This window comes from Nomascus leucogenys, chromosome 23 (genome assembly GCF_006542625.1).
Source record: "Nomascus leucogenys isolate Asia chromosome 23, Asia_NLE_v1, whole genome shotgun sequence".
In the NCBI taxonomy this organism is placed as follows: domain Eukaryota; kingdom Metazoa; phylum Chordata; class Mammalia; order Primates; family Hylobatidae; genus Nomascus; species Nomascus leucogenys.
In genome coordinates, this window is record NC_044403.1 from 21,331,519 (window position 1) to 21,352,714 (window position 21,196).

Here is a 21,196-nt window from a genome sequence, read left to right on the forward strand (position 1 = left end):
GGGATTACAGGCATGAGCCACCGCGCCTGGCCGCTGTTCACCTTTTATGTAAAATAAAGTACATTTATTGTGCCAAATGTAGTAAATGAAGAGATTAGGGAACTGGCATGTTTCAGAAGGGTAATATAGGAAGAAAATTGCCAATTTTCTTTCAGGTAGTTGGAAAAGATTTGTAGAAAAGGTAGTATTCCAAGAGAAGGAAGAAATGACCAAGATTGCTTAGACTAAGATAATTATTCCAGGCTTGGAACATCTCCTGAGAGTCAGCAGGGGGATGACTAAATGAAGCGGGTTTGTGTGGGCTTGCCTGCTAAATGGTGGATGGATGTCAGTTGAACAGATTCGTTTTGAGTGCAACTCTATAGCTGGGCTAAAGGTGCGAAAATAAGACTCGGTCCAAGATCTCATTCACTACTTCATTACATAACGGGAGATGAGAATTATCTGTTAACGATAACATACTATGCTAGGTGCTTAATTAATGGTGTGAACAAAGTACTTTGGAAGGACAGAGAACTGGATGGTTAATTATGCATCAGTGGGAAAGAGTTCATAGATGAGGTTAAACGAAGTAGGAAAAGTGGAAAGAGTGTCTTCCGGAAGAAGGACAGGGCCTTCTAAGCACAGGAACAGTGTGAACAGAGGGTGGGTATACATTTGACGTTGGGGGTGCTATATGGGACAGGAGCAGGACATGAGACTCAAGGAAATGAAAAGAATGTGGATAAAGCACCCAGCCTGGGGTTAATCATAACAAAGATTCCTCTAGTTGTTCAGAACATGGTTTGGAGAGAAAACCACTGCAAACTTCAAGAGCTCCTGGTGGCTTTTTTGGTTATCTTGGCTACTGAGCAGTGAATGGGTATAGAGAGGAGAGGATCAATGGAAGAGGTTATTCTAAAAGGATTTGGCAGCCATTTGGATGAGGGTCATGGGGAAGAGAAAGGAGCCCCATTTTATTTTCAAGCTCAGCTGGCTGGGTCGATGTTATTACCCTAAACCAATTTGGGGATTACAGAGAGAGGAGGCAGGAGTTGGGGGCAGAAAAGGGAGAAAGAGAATATGTTTAGTTTCTGACAGTTTAAATGTAAAGGGCCTGTGGAACATCCTGATAGCCAGTAGGTAGCTGGAGATATGGGTTGGAAATTTAAGAGGAGACACACACACACACATGCCATCAGCATGTAGAACTGGTAATTAAGGCTATAGAAATAAGTGCAGCCTTCAAAGAGAGTATTTAGAGTGAGAAGAATGACTAGAACTGTATCTTAGAGAACCAGCATGTTCTGTGTGGGAAGAAAATGTTGTGTGTCCATATATTCTAAAATCATATAAACTGTTGTTTTCTTTTGTATTCATTGTTCCACTTCTCTCTCTAGTAATGAAGATAATAGAGACTTGACTATATAAATCATGTGTGGGCTTCAAGCATACTGTTTTAAATAGCCTTTGTTGTCCTTAATTTTTTTTTTCTTTAAACTTGTCTCTAGATGTCATTTTGCTGGGTTTTTGGACTTCACTGATCTGAATGAATTATATTTCAAGGAAACTGGGCATTTTTATCATCGCATTAAACTTCACTCTTTCAGAATGATCATGTTTACTATATTATTAGTCACTTTAACTGCTCTTTCTCTCCATAGGAGCTGATGCAGCAGAATGGGATTGGTTATGTGTTAAATGCCAGCAATACCTGTCCAAAGCCTGACTTTATCCCTGAGTCTCATTTCCTGCGTGTGCCTGTGAATGACAGCTTTTGTGAGAAAATTTTGCCGTGGTTGGACAAATCAGTAGATTTCATTGGTAAGTAGCTCAAATAATACTACAGGTCCTGTGGGTGATCGTCTCGTGTAGGTGAACCCCCCTAAGCCCCCCTTTTTTTCTTTAGAGAAAAGGAGCCTATTTCAGAGATTTCAAAAGTCTGAAAACAGCACGTGGTGCAATTTACTCATCTAGTGGTCAAGGTGACGTGTGTGTCACACTGTCCCTAAGGACTGGCCTTGTGACATTCTAGCTAACATTTAATACCACCAAGGTTAAGCTTCACAGGATCTGTAATTATATATTTGCAAGTGTTTCAAAATCAGTTAAGCTTTTAGGGTTAAATTCTTCCCCCAACTTTTTCAAATCCTATACAAGCCTTTGGGAAACTTTGGTAATATTCCCTGTTGCCTTGTTGCTGTGTTTTTCACAGAGAAAAGTCAAATCTTGTGAAAACAAATCCCATTACATTTAAGTCTTTATGTCAGTGTTTCTGAGCTGGGGTCCGCATCATTTCAGCTATTATTTGATCTAATAGAATTTCGACCCACACACACTCTCATTTCATCATTTTCCTGGCAGTGGTCTTGACAGGATCTCATCTGTGCCATACTTTGTTCTGCTTCCTGGGCCTGTTCAGTTCTGGAGCTTCTCTGGCCCCTGGGTACTGTTCAGGCATTTTGGTGCCACAGGATCAGATCTGCTGGTGGTGACTTGGTGATGTGTATTTGGAATGTGGCTTTAGTGGACAGTGGCTGAGCAGAGGAGAAACACTGCTAGCTCCTGAGCAACACAGCACAGTGTGTGACTCTTGATGTTCCATGTAAGAAATTTTTTTCCCCCAGTTACGTAAGTTTGAGCACCCTAATCCATAATTAAATACTCTGAATTGGTTACCATAATTAAAAATAAAAGAACCAGTTATTTTAAAAAAGTGGAATTGGCCGGGCGCAGTGGGTCACGCCTGTAATCCCAGCACTTTGGGAGGCCAAGGCTGGCAGATCACCTGAGGTCAGGAGTTTGAGACCAGCCTGGTCAACATATAGTGAAACCCCACCTCTACTAAAAATACAAAATTAGCTGGGTGTAGTGGCACATGCCTGTAGTCCCAGCTACTTGGGAAGCTGAGGCAGGAGAATCGCTTGAATCCAGGAGGCGGAGGTTGCAATGAGCCAAGATCGCGCCACTGCACTCCAGCCTGGGCAACAGAGTGAGACTCTATCTCAAAAAAACCAAAAAACAAAAACAAAAAAAACAAACCCCCACAAGTTAATACACACCCTCCCATTGTACTTCTAAAAAACATTCAGCAAATCATTCAGGTTTTGCCTCTTTAAAAAATAACAATTGGCTGGGCGCAGTGGCTTACGCCTGTAATCCCAGCACTTTGGGAGGCCGAGATGGGGGGATCACCTGAGGTCGCTGGAGTTTGCGACAGCCTGGCCAACACATTTGTACTAAAAATATAAAAATTAGTCGGGTGTGGTGGCGGGCACCTGTAATCCCAGCTACTTGGGAGGCTGAGGCAGGAGAATCTCTTGAACCTGGGATGTGGATGTTGCAGTGAGCCGAGAACACACCATTGCACTCCAGCCTTGGCAACAGAGTGAGACTTTGTCTCAAAAACATAAAAAATAAAAAATAATAAATTATGGTTAATGTTCCCAATTGCACGTCACATTTATCCAGAGACATTGGCTCTAATTTCAGCTAAAAATCAGATTTCAAAATCTATCTAGAAGAGAACATGATTTTCTTAAGTCACGACAATGTGTGGGCTTTAGGAGACAAAGTTTAATAGAAAAGAGTTAGAAGAGAATAGTGAATATGAATAACTTTCCTCCCAACTTATTTTCTCCTTTCATGGGAGATATTGGGGTTGTCATGCCACTTTCATTCATACAAAATAACTTTAACTACTTTGCAACTTGGTTAAACACATACACACAAAATACATATTATAATTTATTTGTAATATCTGCAAATACTTATCAGTATTTCATTTGCTTGGTTCTATTAGAGCCATCATCCTTATCCCACCCAAGTAATTCAAGGCAAAATGTCCAGGCCACTTTTTGAATTCAGCCCATATTCACTACAATTGCTAAGTCTTCTCCTCTGTGGGGTTTTAAGCCATGGTTAGTGATAGCATGTCATTTGAAGATGTACCCCCTTAATGACTTACAGGCTCATAGGGATTTTTTCTTTTTTGTTGTTGTTATTTAGATTAGATTTTGGTAAGTCTCCGGGTTGGTTGGAAGGACTCAGGTATATGTTTTGTCTTTTAGTTAATGTGCCAGTAACAGGGTTTGCCCGTTTGTGCTATGGGATACTCATGAGGTGCCCCCAAACCCAGCTGGCTATGTATACAGCCTCTTGCTTCCTCTTCACTGTCTCCTGGGCTCTTGCTCCAGCTCTCTCATGCCAAACTTGTGACTGCATGGACACAACATAGGGAGGTGATTAGGACCATGTATCTTGGAGGCAAACTGTATTTGAGTCCTGCCTACGCTGGTTATATTAGTGAAGTGATTTGAGTAAGTTACTTCAAACTTTGGTGCACTTCAGTTTCTTGATCTGGAAACTGAAGATAATATACCTACCTTATAGGGATATTGTGAGGATTAAAATAGATAATGTAAAATGAAAAAAAAAGTAAACCAAAAAGAGAAAATAAAAATAAGTAAAATAGATAATGTTATGTGCATTGAACACCTTGTAAAGTACCGGACTCATAATTGGCTGTTAATATTTTAAAAATTGTTATCTGAAGTTCCTCCTTTTTTCTGTCCTTTGAGCTGGACTCTGCAACCCCTCTTAGTATTACTTCCTTCTTTTTAGCTTTTGTAACTTCTCATCCTCACTGCATCTTTGCCCTTTTCATTTGCAGTTCTCTCTCCCCTTTCTTAACCTAAATTTTAGCCTTAATTGCGGTAATGGCTACCTGCTTGTTCCCAGCTTTCATCATCATTGCCTTCTCGTTCTTTATTCAGAAACCTGAAGAGGCTTCTTAGTTTTCTACATTAAAAAGGTAGCCTTGGCCAGGTGCAGCATATGTAATCACAGCACTTTGGGAAGCGGAGGCGAGAGGATTGCTTGAGGCCAGGAGTTTGACACCAGCCTAGTCAACATAGCAAGATCCTGTCTCTACAAAAAATTTTTAAAAATTAGCCAGGCATGGTGGTGTGCACCTGTAGTCCTAGCTGGGAGGCTGAGGCAAGAGGATCGCTTGAGCCTAAGGAGTTCACGGTTACAGTGAGCTATGTTTGCACCATGGCACTCCAGCCTGGATGAACAGAGAGAGACCCTGTCTGAAAAAAGAAATGTAGCCCTTAGCCTAACATTCCCACCACCCTCAAACACCTGCTTCCCACCTTTGAAACCTTCTCTCTGGTTTCTTCTCCAAGGCAGGCTGTTTTCGAATGAGCACTTTGCTCAGTCCCACCGCAGGGCTTTCTTGCACACATTTCCCTTCTCCTCTCTGCCAGTTTTGTGTGTATTAATTCCTTTGCTTGAAGACACAGTTTAGGGCTCATGTCTCCCAAGATGCGTGCTGATGAACCTCAACTCCAGTATAATCACTTGTTTTTTTCATTTTTAAAAGACGTCATCAAAAGAGTTGTGGTTATAAAAACAGTTGTAAGCACACTGCAGAAAATTTGAAAAACAGAGAAAAGGAAACCTATAACCTCAACATCGTAATGCATGTTACTGTCATCGTTTCATTTCCTTCCAGCCTTCTTTTTTTATTAAAATCTCTTTTGAAAATATGTATCAGCCAGTATCAGCTGGATGCCTACCATGTGCCTAGTGTTAAATCTTTTGGGGGATTGTTAGAAGCAAGCAAGATCCTTCTAGGTCCTTATAATCTAGGTTTTGAGATAACTATTAAAATTAGAGAGTATTGTCAACGTTAAAAAACAAAAACCCACACTCCTTCCAGTAAGGATCGAAGCAGTTTTCAATAATAGGTTAGAACCAAAAGATACACATATTCTCACAACATACACATTAAAATGGGATAAAGGAGCAATAATCAAGTAATAAGGGGCTAGGAAATGTACAGTAACTGACAAAAAGTCTGAATTGCTGCTACTTATTGAAATTGAGTAGAAACCTTAGCTTTGAGCTTCTTAGCAGCAGGGCAGAAAGGGAAGGAAACACTGAGAGTAACGTGGGGTAAACGATAGCTGAGAAGGAAGGGGACGCTGGAGGCACAGGAAGGCATGAGACTGCGTACACGAGTTTATATGTTCTTACTTGTATAGCATGCAATTCTTCGTTTGAGTGTTGCTTGGTATTCATTTGTTATTGTTTTATTGTGTTTGGTTTCCCTATCTAGAAGGGAAGCTGCTTGCTGCTTATTCATATACTACCCAAAACCTCTGTGTTGCGTTATATATGATGAATAATTATGTTATATATAATAATCATTACCCTAGAAACATATTTATAGCATAGGCAGTGAGATTGAATAGCTTTGTACTATTCAGCTGCCAAAGCAAGATTCTTTGCATATCCGTTAATCGTAAGAATTTTAACACAAGGTTCCGTAGCCTTGTGGTAGTGTCTACCAAGAATGAAAAGGGGAGAATTCAGCCTCATGACTGAGCACACATGTAATTATTTAGAATTGAGGCAGTCATGGAACTGGCCAGAATGTTAGTAGCTTCCAGGCTGTGTGGAATAACCTCGTCCCCTGCCACATGTACATATTGTTAAGCCCCTCAGCAGTGAGAGATGGCAGCCCTGCTTGGATTTCCCTGGTTCTTTGCTTCTAACAAAGTGTCCATGAGTCCTTCCACCATGTTGTGGGGAATTGAGATAATGCAATACGACAATAACTCCTGGGTATCAAGGAAGGGATAAAAGTTCTCTTGGATCTCATTAAAGTGACCTGCTAAACCTGATTCATAGCATATACAAGGTTTTCTTCTAAAACTCAGTAAATAAATTTGAGCCATTTTATGACATACAGAAAAGTTGCCTAAAGAAAAATAGGGAGGCCACGGGCAGTGGCTCACTCCTGTAATCCCAGCACTTTGGGAGGCTGAGGTGGACGGATCACTTAAGGCCAGGAGTTAGAGACCAGCCTGCCCAACATGGTGAAACCCCGACTCTACTAAAAATACAAAAATTAGCGAGGCATGGTGGTGCACACCTGTAATCCCAGCTACTCTGGAGGCTAAGGCAGGAGAATCACTTGAATCCGGGAGGCGGAGATTGCAATGAGCCGACATCGCACCACTGCACTCCAGCCTGGGCGACACAGCAAGACTCTGTCTGAAAATAGTAATAATAACAGTAACTGATAATTACCTATTCATAAATCAATAAATTTAAAATACAATAAAAAAAATAAATTCTCCAAAAAAAAAAAAAAAAGAAAATAGTAATAATAATTTTAAAAAATGTAATTATATCGCTTCGGGAATCAGGGAAAAATTTGAAGTGTCAGACAACAGGAATATATTAAATATTACCCATATCTTAGGGGAAAATACTAACATAAGTCAGGAAACCCGAGTTAGTAGTAGCTTGCTTATTAATGAATTGCTTATTAACAGTTTTGGACCCCAGTTGTCCTGCATGTCAATGGTGAGGGAATTATCTTCCCCTGCCTCCTCAAAAGAATATTGCAAGGATAAATATGATGTGTACAGATGAGATTTGCGTAGAGGTTTTCAGGTGGAAGACGCTAAGTAAATGGAAACAAGAATTCACTGCTGAACAAAATAGTTAGTAGTGACCTTTCTTGCATTTGACTCATACAGAGAAAGCAAAAGCCTCCAATGGATGTGTCCTAGTGCACTGTTTAGCTGGGATCTCCCGCTCCGCCACCATCGCTATCGCCTACATCATGAAGAGGATGGACATGTCTGTAGATGAAGCTTACAGGTGAGGGCAGGAAAATGTCTTCCGTGATTGGCTTTTCATTTGACCTGAAACATAAAGAATTATGAGGATGGGTAACTAAATTAAAGCAGATCATAATTATTTTAGTCACACTTTTTATAGGTTACTGTGGATTTTTTAATGGGCTTGTGAAGATTGGAAAAGATGCTGTTTTACTATTTAGCATTAATTCTGCCCTCACGTGTCAAAATCATCCTCAGCCACTTTTTATGTTTAAGGAACAACAGATCCAAGCAGAGATCTCTATCCTGTTAAATGAGTTTTTTGCTTTCCCTAAATGCAAAAGTATCCTTTGTTTTAATTTGCATATGAGGGGGGAAAGCTCTAATAGAATGCTCACTGCAGAATCTCTATTCTGCTTCAAACTTTGGATTGCTGGGAAGAAAAAGCCTATTACATGCAAATATGAACCAGATTAACTGTCAGACTCCATTCTTCCGTAAAATTTCCTACATTCTAGAGTCGGCCAGGTTGTGTGTGTGTGATTTTGACTGGGTTGCCTCCAGTCTCTGATTAATCTGAGTCCCCTGCATGTCTCGTTGGGTAGAGATGGTTCATTTTTATCTGATAAGGAATAAAAAATATAGAGACTCATGGAGCAGGCCTGATTTAACAGTTGGATTTTTTTTTCCCTCAAGTTGCAAAGTTTGGAAAACAGAAATGAGTTGCCCAAACAGCTTCCCATGTTAAGTCAGGAGCCTGGAGGACATGGGCCCTCTGGTCATCTGCACGAGCCCTCATGCCGCCCGTTCAGACCTCCCTGAGGTCCTCCTGCTCAAGGCACCCTTCTATCACGTTATGAAGTCTCATTATGAGCAGCCTACATTTATACTTGTTATTCTTGAGCCAGTTATTTCTATTTTTGTGAATTTGCTTTAGGTTACTTGATTTCCATGTTGTTGTTTTTTCTTGTTCCTTATTCAAATGCAAATTTTCAGTGTAGTTCTACTCCTCCATCACCTGAAAAGTATCCATGAGGTGCAGGGGCCTCTGAAGAATTTGTCTGTCATCTCTGAGTCTTTATTTCCTCCATGAAACATGAAAGCCTTCTAGTATTAGTTTTGATCCTTTGATGAGTCTTTTTTTACCACAGTGGTTACAAAAATGGACCCAGATACTTGACCAGCCTGGTTTTGAATCCGGCACCATCAGTTAGTAGCTGTGTGATGATTTTGGGCAAGTCACTTAAGGATTTTGTGGAGCTGGATGATGGGGATAATGACACCCACCGGATACAGGGTAGTTCTGAGGATGAAATGATGATTCGGTGCATAAGCACAGTGCTCAGCACACAGAGACCACTGTGTCTTGGTTATTGTGTCATGTTGACTATTAAAAGAAGTGTTGCTTTGATACTTTGATCATCTACCATCTTCTTTTTGTCATTAAATTTAAAATGTGAACTGTCTTGAGAAGTGACTGGTGACTTTAAAAGGGGATGACAATGGAAATTGAAGAAGGAGAGTGGCTGTTATACTGTACTTTTGATGATAGCACTGGTGTGTGTGTGTGTGTGTCAGGGGTGTCCTTGGTGGTGAATAAATAATCATCTCTTGGCCAGGCGGGGTGGCTCACACCTGTAGTCCCAGCACTTTGGGGGGCCAAGGTGGGAGAATCACTTGAGCCCAGGAGTTCAAGACCAGCCTGGGCAATACAGTGAGACCCTTTCTCTACAAAACAAACTTTAAAAATTAAAATTAGCCAAGCGTGTAGTCCTGTAATCCCAGCTACTCAGGAGGCTGAGGTGAGAGGACTGCATGTGCCCAGGAATTTGAGGCTGCAGTGAGCTATGATTGTGCCACTGCACTCCAGCCTGGGCCACAGAACAAGTCCCTGTCTCTTAAAAAAGACCACCACCAACAAAACCCCATATCATCTCTTATCAGCTGCATTGGGAGCCCTGGGCCCTTGAAAATAAGGAGGCAAAAACTAGAGCCTTTGGGGCCCGGCTGCCTCTTTCTGGCGTGCTCCAGGGATGTGTGCAAAGCTTCCCCAGTGCCTAGGGACTTTGCATTTTCCACCTTGAGGCATCTCCCTGAACTTTTAAACCAATCATCTTCCAAAGTTTTTGAGGTCTGCCTGATAATTCCCTATCTCATTTATTCACTTAATATTCTTAAGATAAAGTGTAGTTGTAAAATTTGGGTTTTTGGTTTTTCCTCTCTCTGTAGATTTGTGAAAGAAAAAAGACCTACTATATCTCCAAACTTCAATTTTCTGGGCCAACTCCTGGAGTATGAGAAGAAGATTAAGAACCAGACTGGAGCGTCAGGGCCAAAGAGCAAACTTAAGCTGCTGCACCTGGAGAAGCCAAATGAACCTGTCCCTGCTGTCTCAGAGGGTGGACAGAAAAGCGAGACGCCCCTCAGTCCACCCTGTGCCGACTCTGCTACCTCAGAGGCAGCAGGACAAAGGCCCGTGCATCCCGCCAGCGTGCCCAGCGTGCAGCCGTCACTGTTAGAGGACAGCCCGCTGGTACAGGCACTCAGTGGGCTACACCTGTCCGCAGACAGGCTGGAAGACAGCAATAAGCTCAAGCGTTCCTTCTCTCTGGATATCAAATCAGTTTCATATTCAGCCAGCATGGCAGCGTCCTTACATGGCTTCTCTTCATCAGAAGATGCTTTGGAATACTACAAACCTTCCACTGCTCTGGATGGGACCAACAAGCTATGCCAGTTCTCCCCTGTTCAGGAACTATCGGAGCAGACTCCCGAAACCAGTCCTGATAAGGAGGAAGCCAGCATCCCCAAGAAGCCGCAGACCACCAGGCCTTCAGACAGCCAGAGCAAGCGACTGCACTCGGTCAGAACCAGCAGCGGTGGCACCACCCAGAGGTCCCTTTTATCTCCATTGCATCGAAGTGGGAGTGTGGAGGACAATTACCACACCAGCTTCCTTTTCGGCCTTTCCACCAGCCAGCAGCACCTCACAAAGTCTGCTGGCCTGGGCCTTAAGGGCTGGCACTCGGATATCTTGGCCCCCCAGACCTCTACCCCTTCCCTGACCAGCAGCTGGTATTTTGCCACAGAGTCCTCACATTTCTACTCTGCCTCAGCCATCTACGGAGGCAGTGCCAGTTACTCTGCCTACAGCTGCAGCCAGCTGCCCACTTGCGGAGACCAAGTCTATTCTGTGCGCAGGCGGCAGAAGCCAAGTGACAGAGCTGACTCGCGGCGGAGCTGGCACGAAGAGAGCCCCTTTGAAAAGCAGTTTAAACGCAGAAGCTGCCAAATGGAATTTGGAGAGAGCATCATGTCAGAGAACAGGTCACGGGAAGAGCTGGGGAAGGTGGGCAGTCAGTCTAGCTTTTCGGGCAGCATGGAAATCATTGAGGTCTCCTGAGAAGAAAGACACTTGTGACTTCTATAGACAATTTTTTTCTTGTTCACAAAAAAATTCCCTGTAAATCTGAAATATATATATGTACATACATATATATTTTTGGAAAATGGAGCTATGGTGTAAAAGCAACAGGTGGATCGACCCAGTTGTTACTCTTAACATCTGCATTTGAGAGATCAGCTAATACTTCTCTCAACAAAAATGGAAGGGCAGATGCTAGAATCCCCCCTAGACAGAGGAAACCGTTTTATTCAGTGAATTACACATCCTCTTGTTCTTAAAACAGCAAGTGTCTTTGGTGTTGGAGGACAAAATCCCCTACCATTTTCACGTTGTGCTACTAAGAGATCTCAAATATTAGTCTTTGTCCGGTCCCTTCCATAGTACACCTTAGCGCTGAGACTGAGCCAGCTTGGGGGTCAGGTAGGTAGACCCTGTTAGGGACAGAGCCTAGTGGTAAATCCAAGAGAAATGATCCTATCCAAAGCTGATTCACAAACCCACGCTCACCTGACAGCCGAGGGACACGAGCATCACTCTGCTGGACGGACCATTAGGGGCCTTGCCAAGGTCTACCTTAGAGCAAACCCAGTACCTCAGACAGGAAAGTCGGGGCTTTGACCACTACCACGTCTGGTAGCCCGTTTTCTAGGCATTGTGAATAGGTAGGTAGCTAGTCACACTTTTCAGACCAATTCAAACTGTCTATGCACAAAATTCCAGTGGGCCTAGATGGAGGTAGTTAATTTTTTTTTTCTTCTCAGCTTTATGAAGAGCAGGAAAACTGTCTAGGATTCAGCTGAACCGCCAGGAACCTGGCAGCATCATGATTTAAGCTAAGGTTGGGAAGCTAAGGAGTCTACCTCCCTCTTTGTAAATCAAAGAATTGTTTAAAATGGGATTGTCAATCCTTTAAATAAAGATGAACTTGGTTCCAAGCCAAATGTGAATTTATTTGGGTTGGTAGTAGAGCAGCAGCACCTTCAAATTCTCAGCCAAAGTAGATGTTTTTGCCCTTTCTGCTTCACTGCATGGATACAGTTTGTAAAATGTAACAATACGGCAGAATTTTATAGGAAACTTCCTAGGGAGGTAAATTATGGGAAGATTAAGAAAGGTATAAATTGCTGAGGAGAAGCAGGAAACCTATTTCCTTAGTGGCTTTTATCCCCTCGGCATGCAATGGGGCTGGTGTTTCTATAATTGCCTCAGACTTTCAAATTTACTAGTAGGGCTGAGAGAGGCTTTAGTGAGGAAGGAATATTCAGAATAAAACCATTGAGAAAGCTGAGAAGACCACTGAGTTTTGATCAGTTGTTGTGAAGAGTGCACAGCCATGGCCAAGCTGTTTTTGGAAATGCTGGCCGGCGCATCTTCAGGGGAAAAAGCAAATCAAAATGGAGCGAGAGCAAAGGGGCGTCCTCAGTCTACAATCACCGTATGGAATCGGTCCTGGCAGCTGAACATAGAAGGTCATTGGAACAAGTGATAGTGCAGATCTGCTTTCAAACATCCTCCTGGCTTGATTTTATCAGCTACAATGTGGGTCCTCTTTTGAAGCCTTAATTCACAACAGCAGCTTTTTGGGGGTGGGGCTGGCCGGGTGTTGTCATTGTTCTTTCCCTTCCTGTAAGTGTCGCTAGTTGCTGCCTCGTATCTCAGGTTTTTCTCTGTTTGAGAAATGGACAGTTTTTTGACCAGGATGTGACTTCATGTTTCCTATGGTGACTTCTAAAACCAGCACAGAATGATATGACTCAACACAGACCGACTTGGTCATGGGGATGATGAGCCGCACAGACCTCACTAGTTGTGCACAAATAATGTGCTATGATGGGGTGTAAAGTGAAGGCAGAAGAGGGTCAGCCGCACTGTTATGATACGGGAAAGTGCTGCTCAATGATTTGAGTTTTTAGATACACATTGAAATCTTTAATCAGAATTCTCAAGTTTCACACAGTAATTTTTGATGCTACGTACACACCAAAATGGGTAACAGTCCACCACTTCCAGAGTGTGGTCATATCCAAAACATGTTTACGAAAGGAAAGCAGTAGCTCCTTGCTAAGGATGTTTCAGGAGGTTTGGGGGACTTGGTTTTAATGAGCTGCTGTCATTTCGGGCTTCTCTTGGCCATGGTCCCCTTCCTTCTGGAACTGTGATGCAGTCACACCCTATAGCCTTTAGTGCTGGTTCACTAGTGTCTGTCAGATAATCAGTTCTTGGAATCAAGACTGCTGTGGCGAAGGGGTGGCCTTGGAGGCAGGCTCTGGAGCTGCTTGGATGTCTTTAGGTGGGGTGGTGGCTGACTCTCTTCAGCATGTAGTTGGGGACACCCTCGCGTCTACTAGGGGTGATACAGATGGTGATTCTAAAGAGCAAAACTAGACTTCTATGTGAGAAATGCTGGAAAATGATTTAGGACATGTGTAAAGTTAGATGGAAAGACTGTAAATGTTTAATATGAATATAGTGTTCTTTTGAAGTAAGGCCAGCTGTTGAACGGTTAAATTGTGCATTTCTCATTTTGATGTGTCATGTATGTTAATGTATGAAATGATTAAATAAAATCAAAACTGGTACCTGTTTATACATAAATACGAGAAAAGACCTATCTTTGCAGCCATACACTCGGTGGGAACACCACCACTCAGGAGGCTGTGGTGAAACCTGTCCTGTTCTCACGTAAATGAGGATTTAGCTCAAAACAAATCCTCATCAGGTGGTGTCATCAGGTTTATTCTGTGTTCTATCATTCACGTGGAACACCGGATCATTAGCTAACAGTTTAGTGCCAGCCTTCATTCTTTACTGTGTACGTTAAATGCACACTACAGTGAAGAATCCTAAGACACTTGGTAAATATTTTCTAGCTGACTGATTCCAGAACACACAAGTACATAGTAGGAAGAAAAAGGCCAGCTACACACTCATGGTCCATTTCAATATAACATGTAAACAATGTTATGATTCCTACAGGAAAAACAGCAAGGGCAATTGTTGAAGAGCTGTCCTCTGTCCTTGCCACATACATCTCAATGACCTCTCTGCTCATGACACTAGATTTGATGACTTACGTGACTAGCAGCTTAGTCTCATCAGTTTCATAAAAATTAGGCATTGAAGGAATAAAGCTTCAGTGCAAACAGATGGAATATTGACTACAGAAAGAATCACAGGTGACCTTGAAGTTGGTTGAGTTGAAGTTACATTTAAGAAAATTTATAAGAAGGATTGGGCTGGGCGAGCTAGACTAGAAGAGCTATCTTGGCCAGGACCCCGCAGAAAATAAGAGGTGGAAGTGAGATACAGGAATAAAGGGAATTAGAATAAATCAGCCTCCAGAGATAGAGGGTAACAGGAGGAACAGTTGTTTCAGTGAGAGGCTTCCAATGAGAAGATGCAGATCTTGGGAGAGTCTGAAGTTCAGGCCAGTTACTGACAGAGCTTGGAGCCCCTTCACAACCAGCCTCAGCAGGGTATTGTTGGAGGACTGGTTTGGATGTGACAACTACAGTTAGACCAGGAATTAAACTAAGAGGGGAGGCCAAGCGCGGTGGCTCACGCCTGTAATCCCAGCACTCTGGGAGGCCAAGGTAGGTGGATTACCTGAGGTCAGGAGTTTGAGACCAACCTGCCCTACCTGGTGAAATCCCGTCTCTACTAAAAATACAAAAATTAGCCGGGTGTTGTGGTAGGTGCCTGTAATCCCAGCTACTTGGGAGGCTGAGGCACGAGAATTGCTTGAACCCAGGAGGCAGAGGTTACAGTGAGCCAAGATTTCACCATTGCACTCCAGCCTGGGCAACAAGAGCGAAACTCCATTTTAAACAAAAAACAAACTAAGGGGAAATTAGTGAGAGGTGACAGCATGCTGGCAGCCCTCACAGCCCTCACTCGCTCTCGGCACCGCGTCTGCCGGGGCTTCCACTTTGGCGGCACTTGAGGAGCCCTTCAGCCCGCTGCTGCACTGTGGGAGCCCCTTTCTGGGCTGGCCAAGGCCGGAGCTGGTTCCCTCAGCTTGCGAGGAGGTGTGGAGGGAGAGGCGCGGGTGGGAAACGGGGCTGCGCCCACGGTGCTTGCAGGCCAGCGCAAGTTCTGGGTCGGCATGGGCTCGGCGGACCCCGCACTCAGAGCAGCTGGCCAGCCCCACTGGCCCCGGGCAGTGAGGGGCTTAGCACCTGGGCCAGCAGCTGCTGTGCTCAATTTCTTGCCCGGCCTTAGCTGCCTTCCCGTGGGGCAGGGCTCAGGACCTGCAGCCCGCCATGCCTGATCCATCCCGCCCCCAACCATGGGCTCCTGTGCAGCCCAAGCCTCCCTGACAAGCACCACCCCCTGCTCCACAGCGCCCAGTCCCATCGACCACCCAAGGGCTGAAGAGTGCAGGTGCATGGCACGGGACTGGCAGACAGCTCCACCTGCAGCCCCAGTGCGGGATCCACTGGGTGAGGCCAGCTGGGCTCCTGAGTCTGGTGGGGACTTGGAGAACCTTTATGTCTAGCTAAAGAATTGTAAATACACCAATCGGCACTCTGTATCTAGCTCAAGGTTTGTAAACACACCAATCAGCACCCTGTGTCTAGCTCAGGGTTTGTGAATGCACCAATCGACACTCTGTATCTAGCTACTCTGGTGGGGACCTGGAGAACCTTTGTGTCTAACTCAGGGATTGTAAACGCACCAATCAGCACCCTGTCAAAACAGACCCCTCAGCTCTACCAATCAGCAGGATGTGGGTGGGGCCAGATAAAAGAATAAAACCAGGCTGCCCAAGCCAGCAGTGGCAACCCGCTCGGGTCCCCTTCCACACTGTGGAAGTTTTGTTCTTTTGCTCTTTGCAATGAATCTTGCTACTGTTCACTCTTTGGGTCCACACTGCCTTTATGAGCTGTAACACTCACTGCGAAGGTCTGCAGCTGCGCTCCTGAAGCCAGCGAGACCACGAGCCCACCGGGAGGAACGAACAACTCCAGACGCGCCGCCTTAAGAGCTGTAACACTCACCACGAAGGTCTGCAGCTTCACTCCTGAGCCAGCGAGACCATGAACCCACCAGAAGGAAGAAACTCCAAACACATCCGAACATGAGAAGGAACAAACTCCGGACACGCCACCTTTAAGAGCTGTAACACTCACCGTGAGGGTCCGCGGCTTCATTCTTGAAGTCAGTGAGACCAAGAACCCACCAATTCCAGACACATTAGGAAGGTATAGATTGAGATGTGAAGAAAAATAAGGCAAAATTGGAGCCGAGTGTCCAAAGATTATGTGAAGGGTAGAGGGTGTATATGGGACTAGTTTATGGAAACTTTTTAGCCTCAACACGTTCACTGTTACTTTATCTTAAATACTCCTCTGGTTTTGTTTTTCTGAGAAGGAGGAATGTTTTAGATCTAGTAAACAAAATTTGTCTAAGTATTTTTTCTGTGAATATTAGTCTTCTGCATCTATAAATGGAAGCGGGAAGTAAACTATTTCTAGCTTCTGTGGGACCCATTCTCCTTGAACAGCCTAATTAAAACTTGGTTATATCTTTAAAATTGCAGAATCAACTGGAAAATCACAGCATTGTCCTGGAAGATATTTACAAGTCAGTCACATTGTTGTACTTCATTTGCAGAGACAGCAATATGCATTTATGTAAAAACAGTTTCATTCTTTTGGTTCCAGCTCAAACACTAGAATCAGTTTGAAAATGCTGTCCTGGCCGGGCACGGTGGCTCACGCTTGTAATCCCAGCACTTTGGTAGGCCAAGGTGGGCGGATCACGAGGTCAGGAGATCGAGACCACAGTGAAACCCCATCTCTACTAAAAAATTAGCAGGGCGTAGTGGCGGGCGCCTGTAGTCCCAGCTACTTGGAGAGGCTGAAGCAGGAGAATGGCGTGAACCCGGGAGGCGGAGCTTGCAGTGAGCTGAGATTGCGCCACTGTACTCCAGCCTGGGTGACAGAGTGGGACTCCATCTCAAAAAAAAAAAAAAAGAAAATGCTGTCCCACAGGAAATGCAGGATGTGACCTTGTGGAAGCAATGTGACAGGCAAATAGGGTAACCTGAAGAGCATTCAGTAATAGCCTGGATTTTCTTTGTCAGAATTATGACAATTTCAAGACCAGATTGAAAGCACTTGGTGCAGAAAAGCTTTTCGCATAACTCATGCCTCAAGGAATGAGCCTTGATTGGTGAAGAAAATTGAGTCATCAGTAAATTCCATCAGATCGTACATTGACATTGATAACCCTGGAAAAATCCCCGAGGAATGGACACACATACACCAGCATAATGCTGGTCATCCTGGCAGGCAACTAGATCTAGTTGCCAACTTTTTTATCTTTTTCGTTTGAAGCATGTGGATAATTACCTGGCTACCCTTTCCCTCTGTAGCCATAGCATTTGAATGGAAGAGACATGCCTGGTGTGTCAAAAAAACCACAAGAAATTCAAAGTTATTTATGACAGCAGTCCCCAACCTTTTTGGCACCAGGGACCTATTTCATAGAAGACAATTTTTCGACACACAGGGAAGCAGGGGGATGGTTTCTGGATGAAACTGTTCCATCTCAGATCATCAGGCATTAGATTCTCATAAGGAGTGCAAAACCTAGATCCCTCACATGCGCAGTTCACAATAGGGTTCACGCTCTTAAGGGAGTCTAACGCTGGGGCTGTTCTGACAGGAGGTAGAGCTCAGGCAGTGATATGTGAGTGATGGGGAGCGGCTATAAATACACATGAAGCTGGCTGGGCACGACGGCTCATGCTTGTAATCCCAGCACTTTGGGAGGCCGAGGTGGGTGGATCACAAGGCCAGGAGTTCGAGACCTGCCTGGCCAACATGGTGAAACCCCATCTCTACTAAAAATAAAAAATTAGCCGGGCATGGTGGCGAGCACCTGTAGTCCCAGCTACTGGGGAGACTGAGACAGGATAACTGCTTGAATCTGGAAGGCGAAGGTTGCAGTGAGCCGAGATCATGTCACTGCGTTCCAGCCCGGGCAACAGAGCAAGACTTCATCTCAAAAAACAACAACAACAACACATGAAGCCTCACTTGCTCATCCGCCGCTCACTCCTGCTGTGCAGCACACGTCCTCACAGGCCACAGATGGGTACCAGTCTGTGGCCTGGGGTTTGGAGACCCCTGATTTATGGTAAGTTAGTGAACAATAATGACACCTCCTCAGGGCACTATATAGTTCTTAACAAAGGAATGAAGAGAAAGGTGGGGGAAAGAAAAGCAAAACTACTCTCATGATTAAATTTCATACCTAAAAAGTCCACAAGAAGAAAAGTTTTCATTTCTCCCTAATCCATCCTTCAATCTTGAGTATCAACATTTTGAATAATTTCTGCTGAGCACTATATATCTGGGTTTGGCTGAAGTATAAACAAATCAGGAAGACCAAGGTCCCAGTTGCGCTAGAATTTTAATACATGTTTGGTCACGTCTCTGACAATTCCTGGTTTTGCCTTGGGACTTACTAGGGGAAATGCCAAAGCTAAGTAAGTCCTACAAATCAACACAAAAGTGGCACATGTCAGTCGCCCCAGGGCCATTAGTTTATGCAACCTTGTAAAACCGAGTTTGTAATACCTATAATGTACGGGTAACATTCCCAACCTCTTTCATAACTCTGAAGAAGCCGCAAAGAAATACTCAGCATACAGAAACATATATACAGACGCACACATACACAAAATCAAACTTTTTTACTCAAAAAGCAGATTCTCCCAAACTAAACTCATTTCTAAATGGAGTTTCACTCTTGTTGCCCAGGCTGGAGTGCAATGGCACGATCTTGGCTCACTGCAACCTCCACCTCCCAGGTTCAAGCGATTCTCCCGCCTTGGCCTCTCAAGTAGCGGGGATTACAGGCACCAGCCACCATGCCTGGGTAATTTTTGTATTTTTTTTAGTAGAGATGGGTTTTCACCATGTTGGTCAGGCTGGTCTGGAACTCCTGACCTCAGGTGATCCACTCATCTTGGCCTCCCAAAGTGCTGGGATTATAGGTGTGAGCCACCACGCCTGGCCTAAACTCATTTCTTGAATGTACTCCTATATCGGGGTATGGAGTCCTTGAAACTCATTTAATGAAATATTTACTCTGTGCAGAGAACACTGGGTAGGTATCTGGGTTCAAAATATATTTCATATTTTAAGGATGTTATCTAAGACACAGGAGGCTATATATGTAGTCTATAAAACTATATATAGAGTTACTAAGAATAAAACTTTGAGGGAAACAAAGACATGAAATCTGTAAAGGCTACACTATCACTTGCTCTTAACTCCACAATTCGTTTTATATATATATATATATATATATATATATTTGGGGTTTTTTTTGAGATGGCATCTCACTCTGTTGCCCAGGCTGGAGTGCAGTGGCACGATCTAGGCTCACTGCAACCTCCGCCTCCTGGGTTCAGGCGATTCTCCTGCCTCAGCCTCCCGAGTAGCTGGGACTACAGGTGCCCGCCACCATGCCTGGCTAATTTTTTGTATTTTTATTAGAGACGGGATTTCACCGTGTTAGCCAGGATGGTCTCGATCTCCTGACCTCGTCATCTGCCCGCCTTGGCCTCCCAAAGTGCTGGGATTACAGGCGTGAGCCACTGCGCCCGGCCCACTTATTATAAATTTATACATACACCTAATACAACGAGTGAAGGACAGTTTCTACCAACCTTCCACTTTGACCAGGGAAACCAGGAGATTGCAGATAGAGGCCTATTTGACAGTGTTCATCAACAGAAATGAACAGATCGCAAGATAAGCAAAATAGGCTCTAGAAAGAAGCAGCCAATGAACAGCTAATTTATAATTAAAAGGAAGAAAAGCAGCCGTACCTTGGGAGCTCAGAATTTAAAGTCACTACCAAGGCCTAGGGCCATTGCTCAGAGACGCAGGTAAACATGCTCATTGTAGTCAAGATGTATCGGAATCACAGACTTGGAATCTTAGAGCTGAAAGGGCCTTGAGAGCCCACCCAGACCAGCTCACGCTGTCAGAAGGTGGAAACTGAGGCTCAGGGAAATGAAATGGCCAAAGATTAAGGCTAGAAACGTCCAGCCAAGGGCTCTTTCACAGCTCCTATCCCTGAAATAGCCCATAACAGCCAGATAGGTCATGGGGTATTAACCAACAAAGAGATCCAGCATAACTGCTTCTTGAAATACAATCACTCCGATTCCCAGGTTCCATCAGGAAACAGCAAAACATGAGAGGGAAAGGACTGGTAACGCCATGTTACCAGTCAGAGGTTCCATCAGAGAAGAACCACTAGGAATGATGTAGAAAGAGAGGATTGTGAAAGGGGTTTGACCTAAGCAATTACAGGGGCTGGTAAAAGTCTCGGTTCGGCTGTTTCTTCTTCACCAGGCCATAGGCCAGGTGGTTGGAAAGGAAGGTGAGGGAGAGCAAGTACAACCGAGACCTGCAAGCCACAAGCCGGGACCTGCACCTGTCTCTCATCAGAGCCCGCGCTGGCCTCTCATCCCCAGACCTTCATCCTTGTGGCCGCAGACCAAGACGGTGGCTCTCATACCCGGCCCAGGGTTTGGAAAAGCCAAAGGCAGAGTTCTGCGGGAGTGGGAGGAGCTGTGGGCCCAGCGGCTGCCCACACCACAGGTGCAGGAGATCCATGGTAACGTGCACGCGATGGAACAGGGCCTGACCTACATCGACTTCCAGTGAATACGCATGGCTGTTGCTCTACTTCCACTTCCAAACCTCATGCAAATCTCTCTCGTGGCCAACCCTCACCAGAGAAACAAACAAGGAAGGGAATTCTGGGAACACAGTTCAGTTTAGCCAAGTTCATGACACTGCAAAAACCACAACATGCCATCAAAATATTAAACTAACTAGAAATCTTTCCAGAAGTATTGAATTTGCCTATTGTTTTCTTCTGCCATACTTCTCTGCTTCCACCCAGTGATAAGTAGCCTATCACTTACCTACTCAGGACCCCAATCTAAGTGAACCCCATGTTTTGTCTAACTTCTACTTTAGAAGTAGACACAGTTGGCTGGAGAGCTGGCTGACTGCGCGATTTGTTTGTTGTGCGCTGGGTCTGCCATCCTGCCCTGTGCCAACCACTACCCGCTGCGGCAGTGGAAAGGCTCGGCCCTCGCAAGCTTGAACTGCCGCCCACTCTGTGCTTTCATGCG

General features: G+C 44.4%; 1 protein-coding gene across 1 annotated transcript in view; it reads left to right on the top strand.

Moving 5' to 3' along the window:
* DUSP16 (dual specificity phosphatase 16) overlaps positions 1 to 13,622 on the top strand; it is an 88,942-nt gene extending 75,320 nt beyond the window's left edge. Inside the window, exons 5-7 of the mRNA XM_030804383.1 lie at positions 1,644 to 1,803; positions 7,536 to 7,659; positions 9,849 to 13,622. Coding sequence (XP_030660243.1) covers positions 1,644 to 1,803; positions 7,536 to 7,659; positions 9,849 to 11,022 — 1,458 coding nt within the window. The 3' untranslated portion in view covers positions 11,023 to 13,622. The remainder of the gene's footprint in view (positions 1 to 1,643; positions 1,804 to 7,535; positions 7,660 to 9,848) is intronic.
* The last annotated feature ends 7,574 nt before the right edge of the window (positions 13,623 to 21,196 follow it).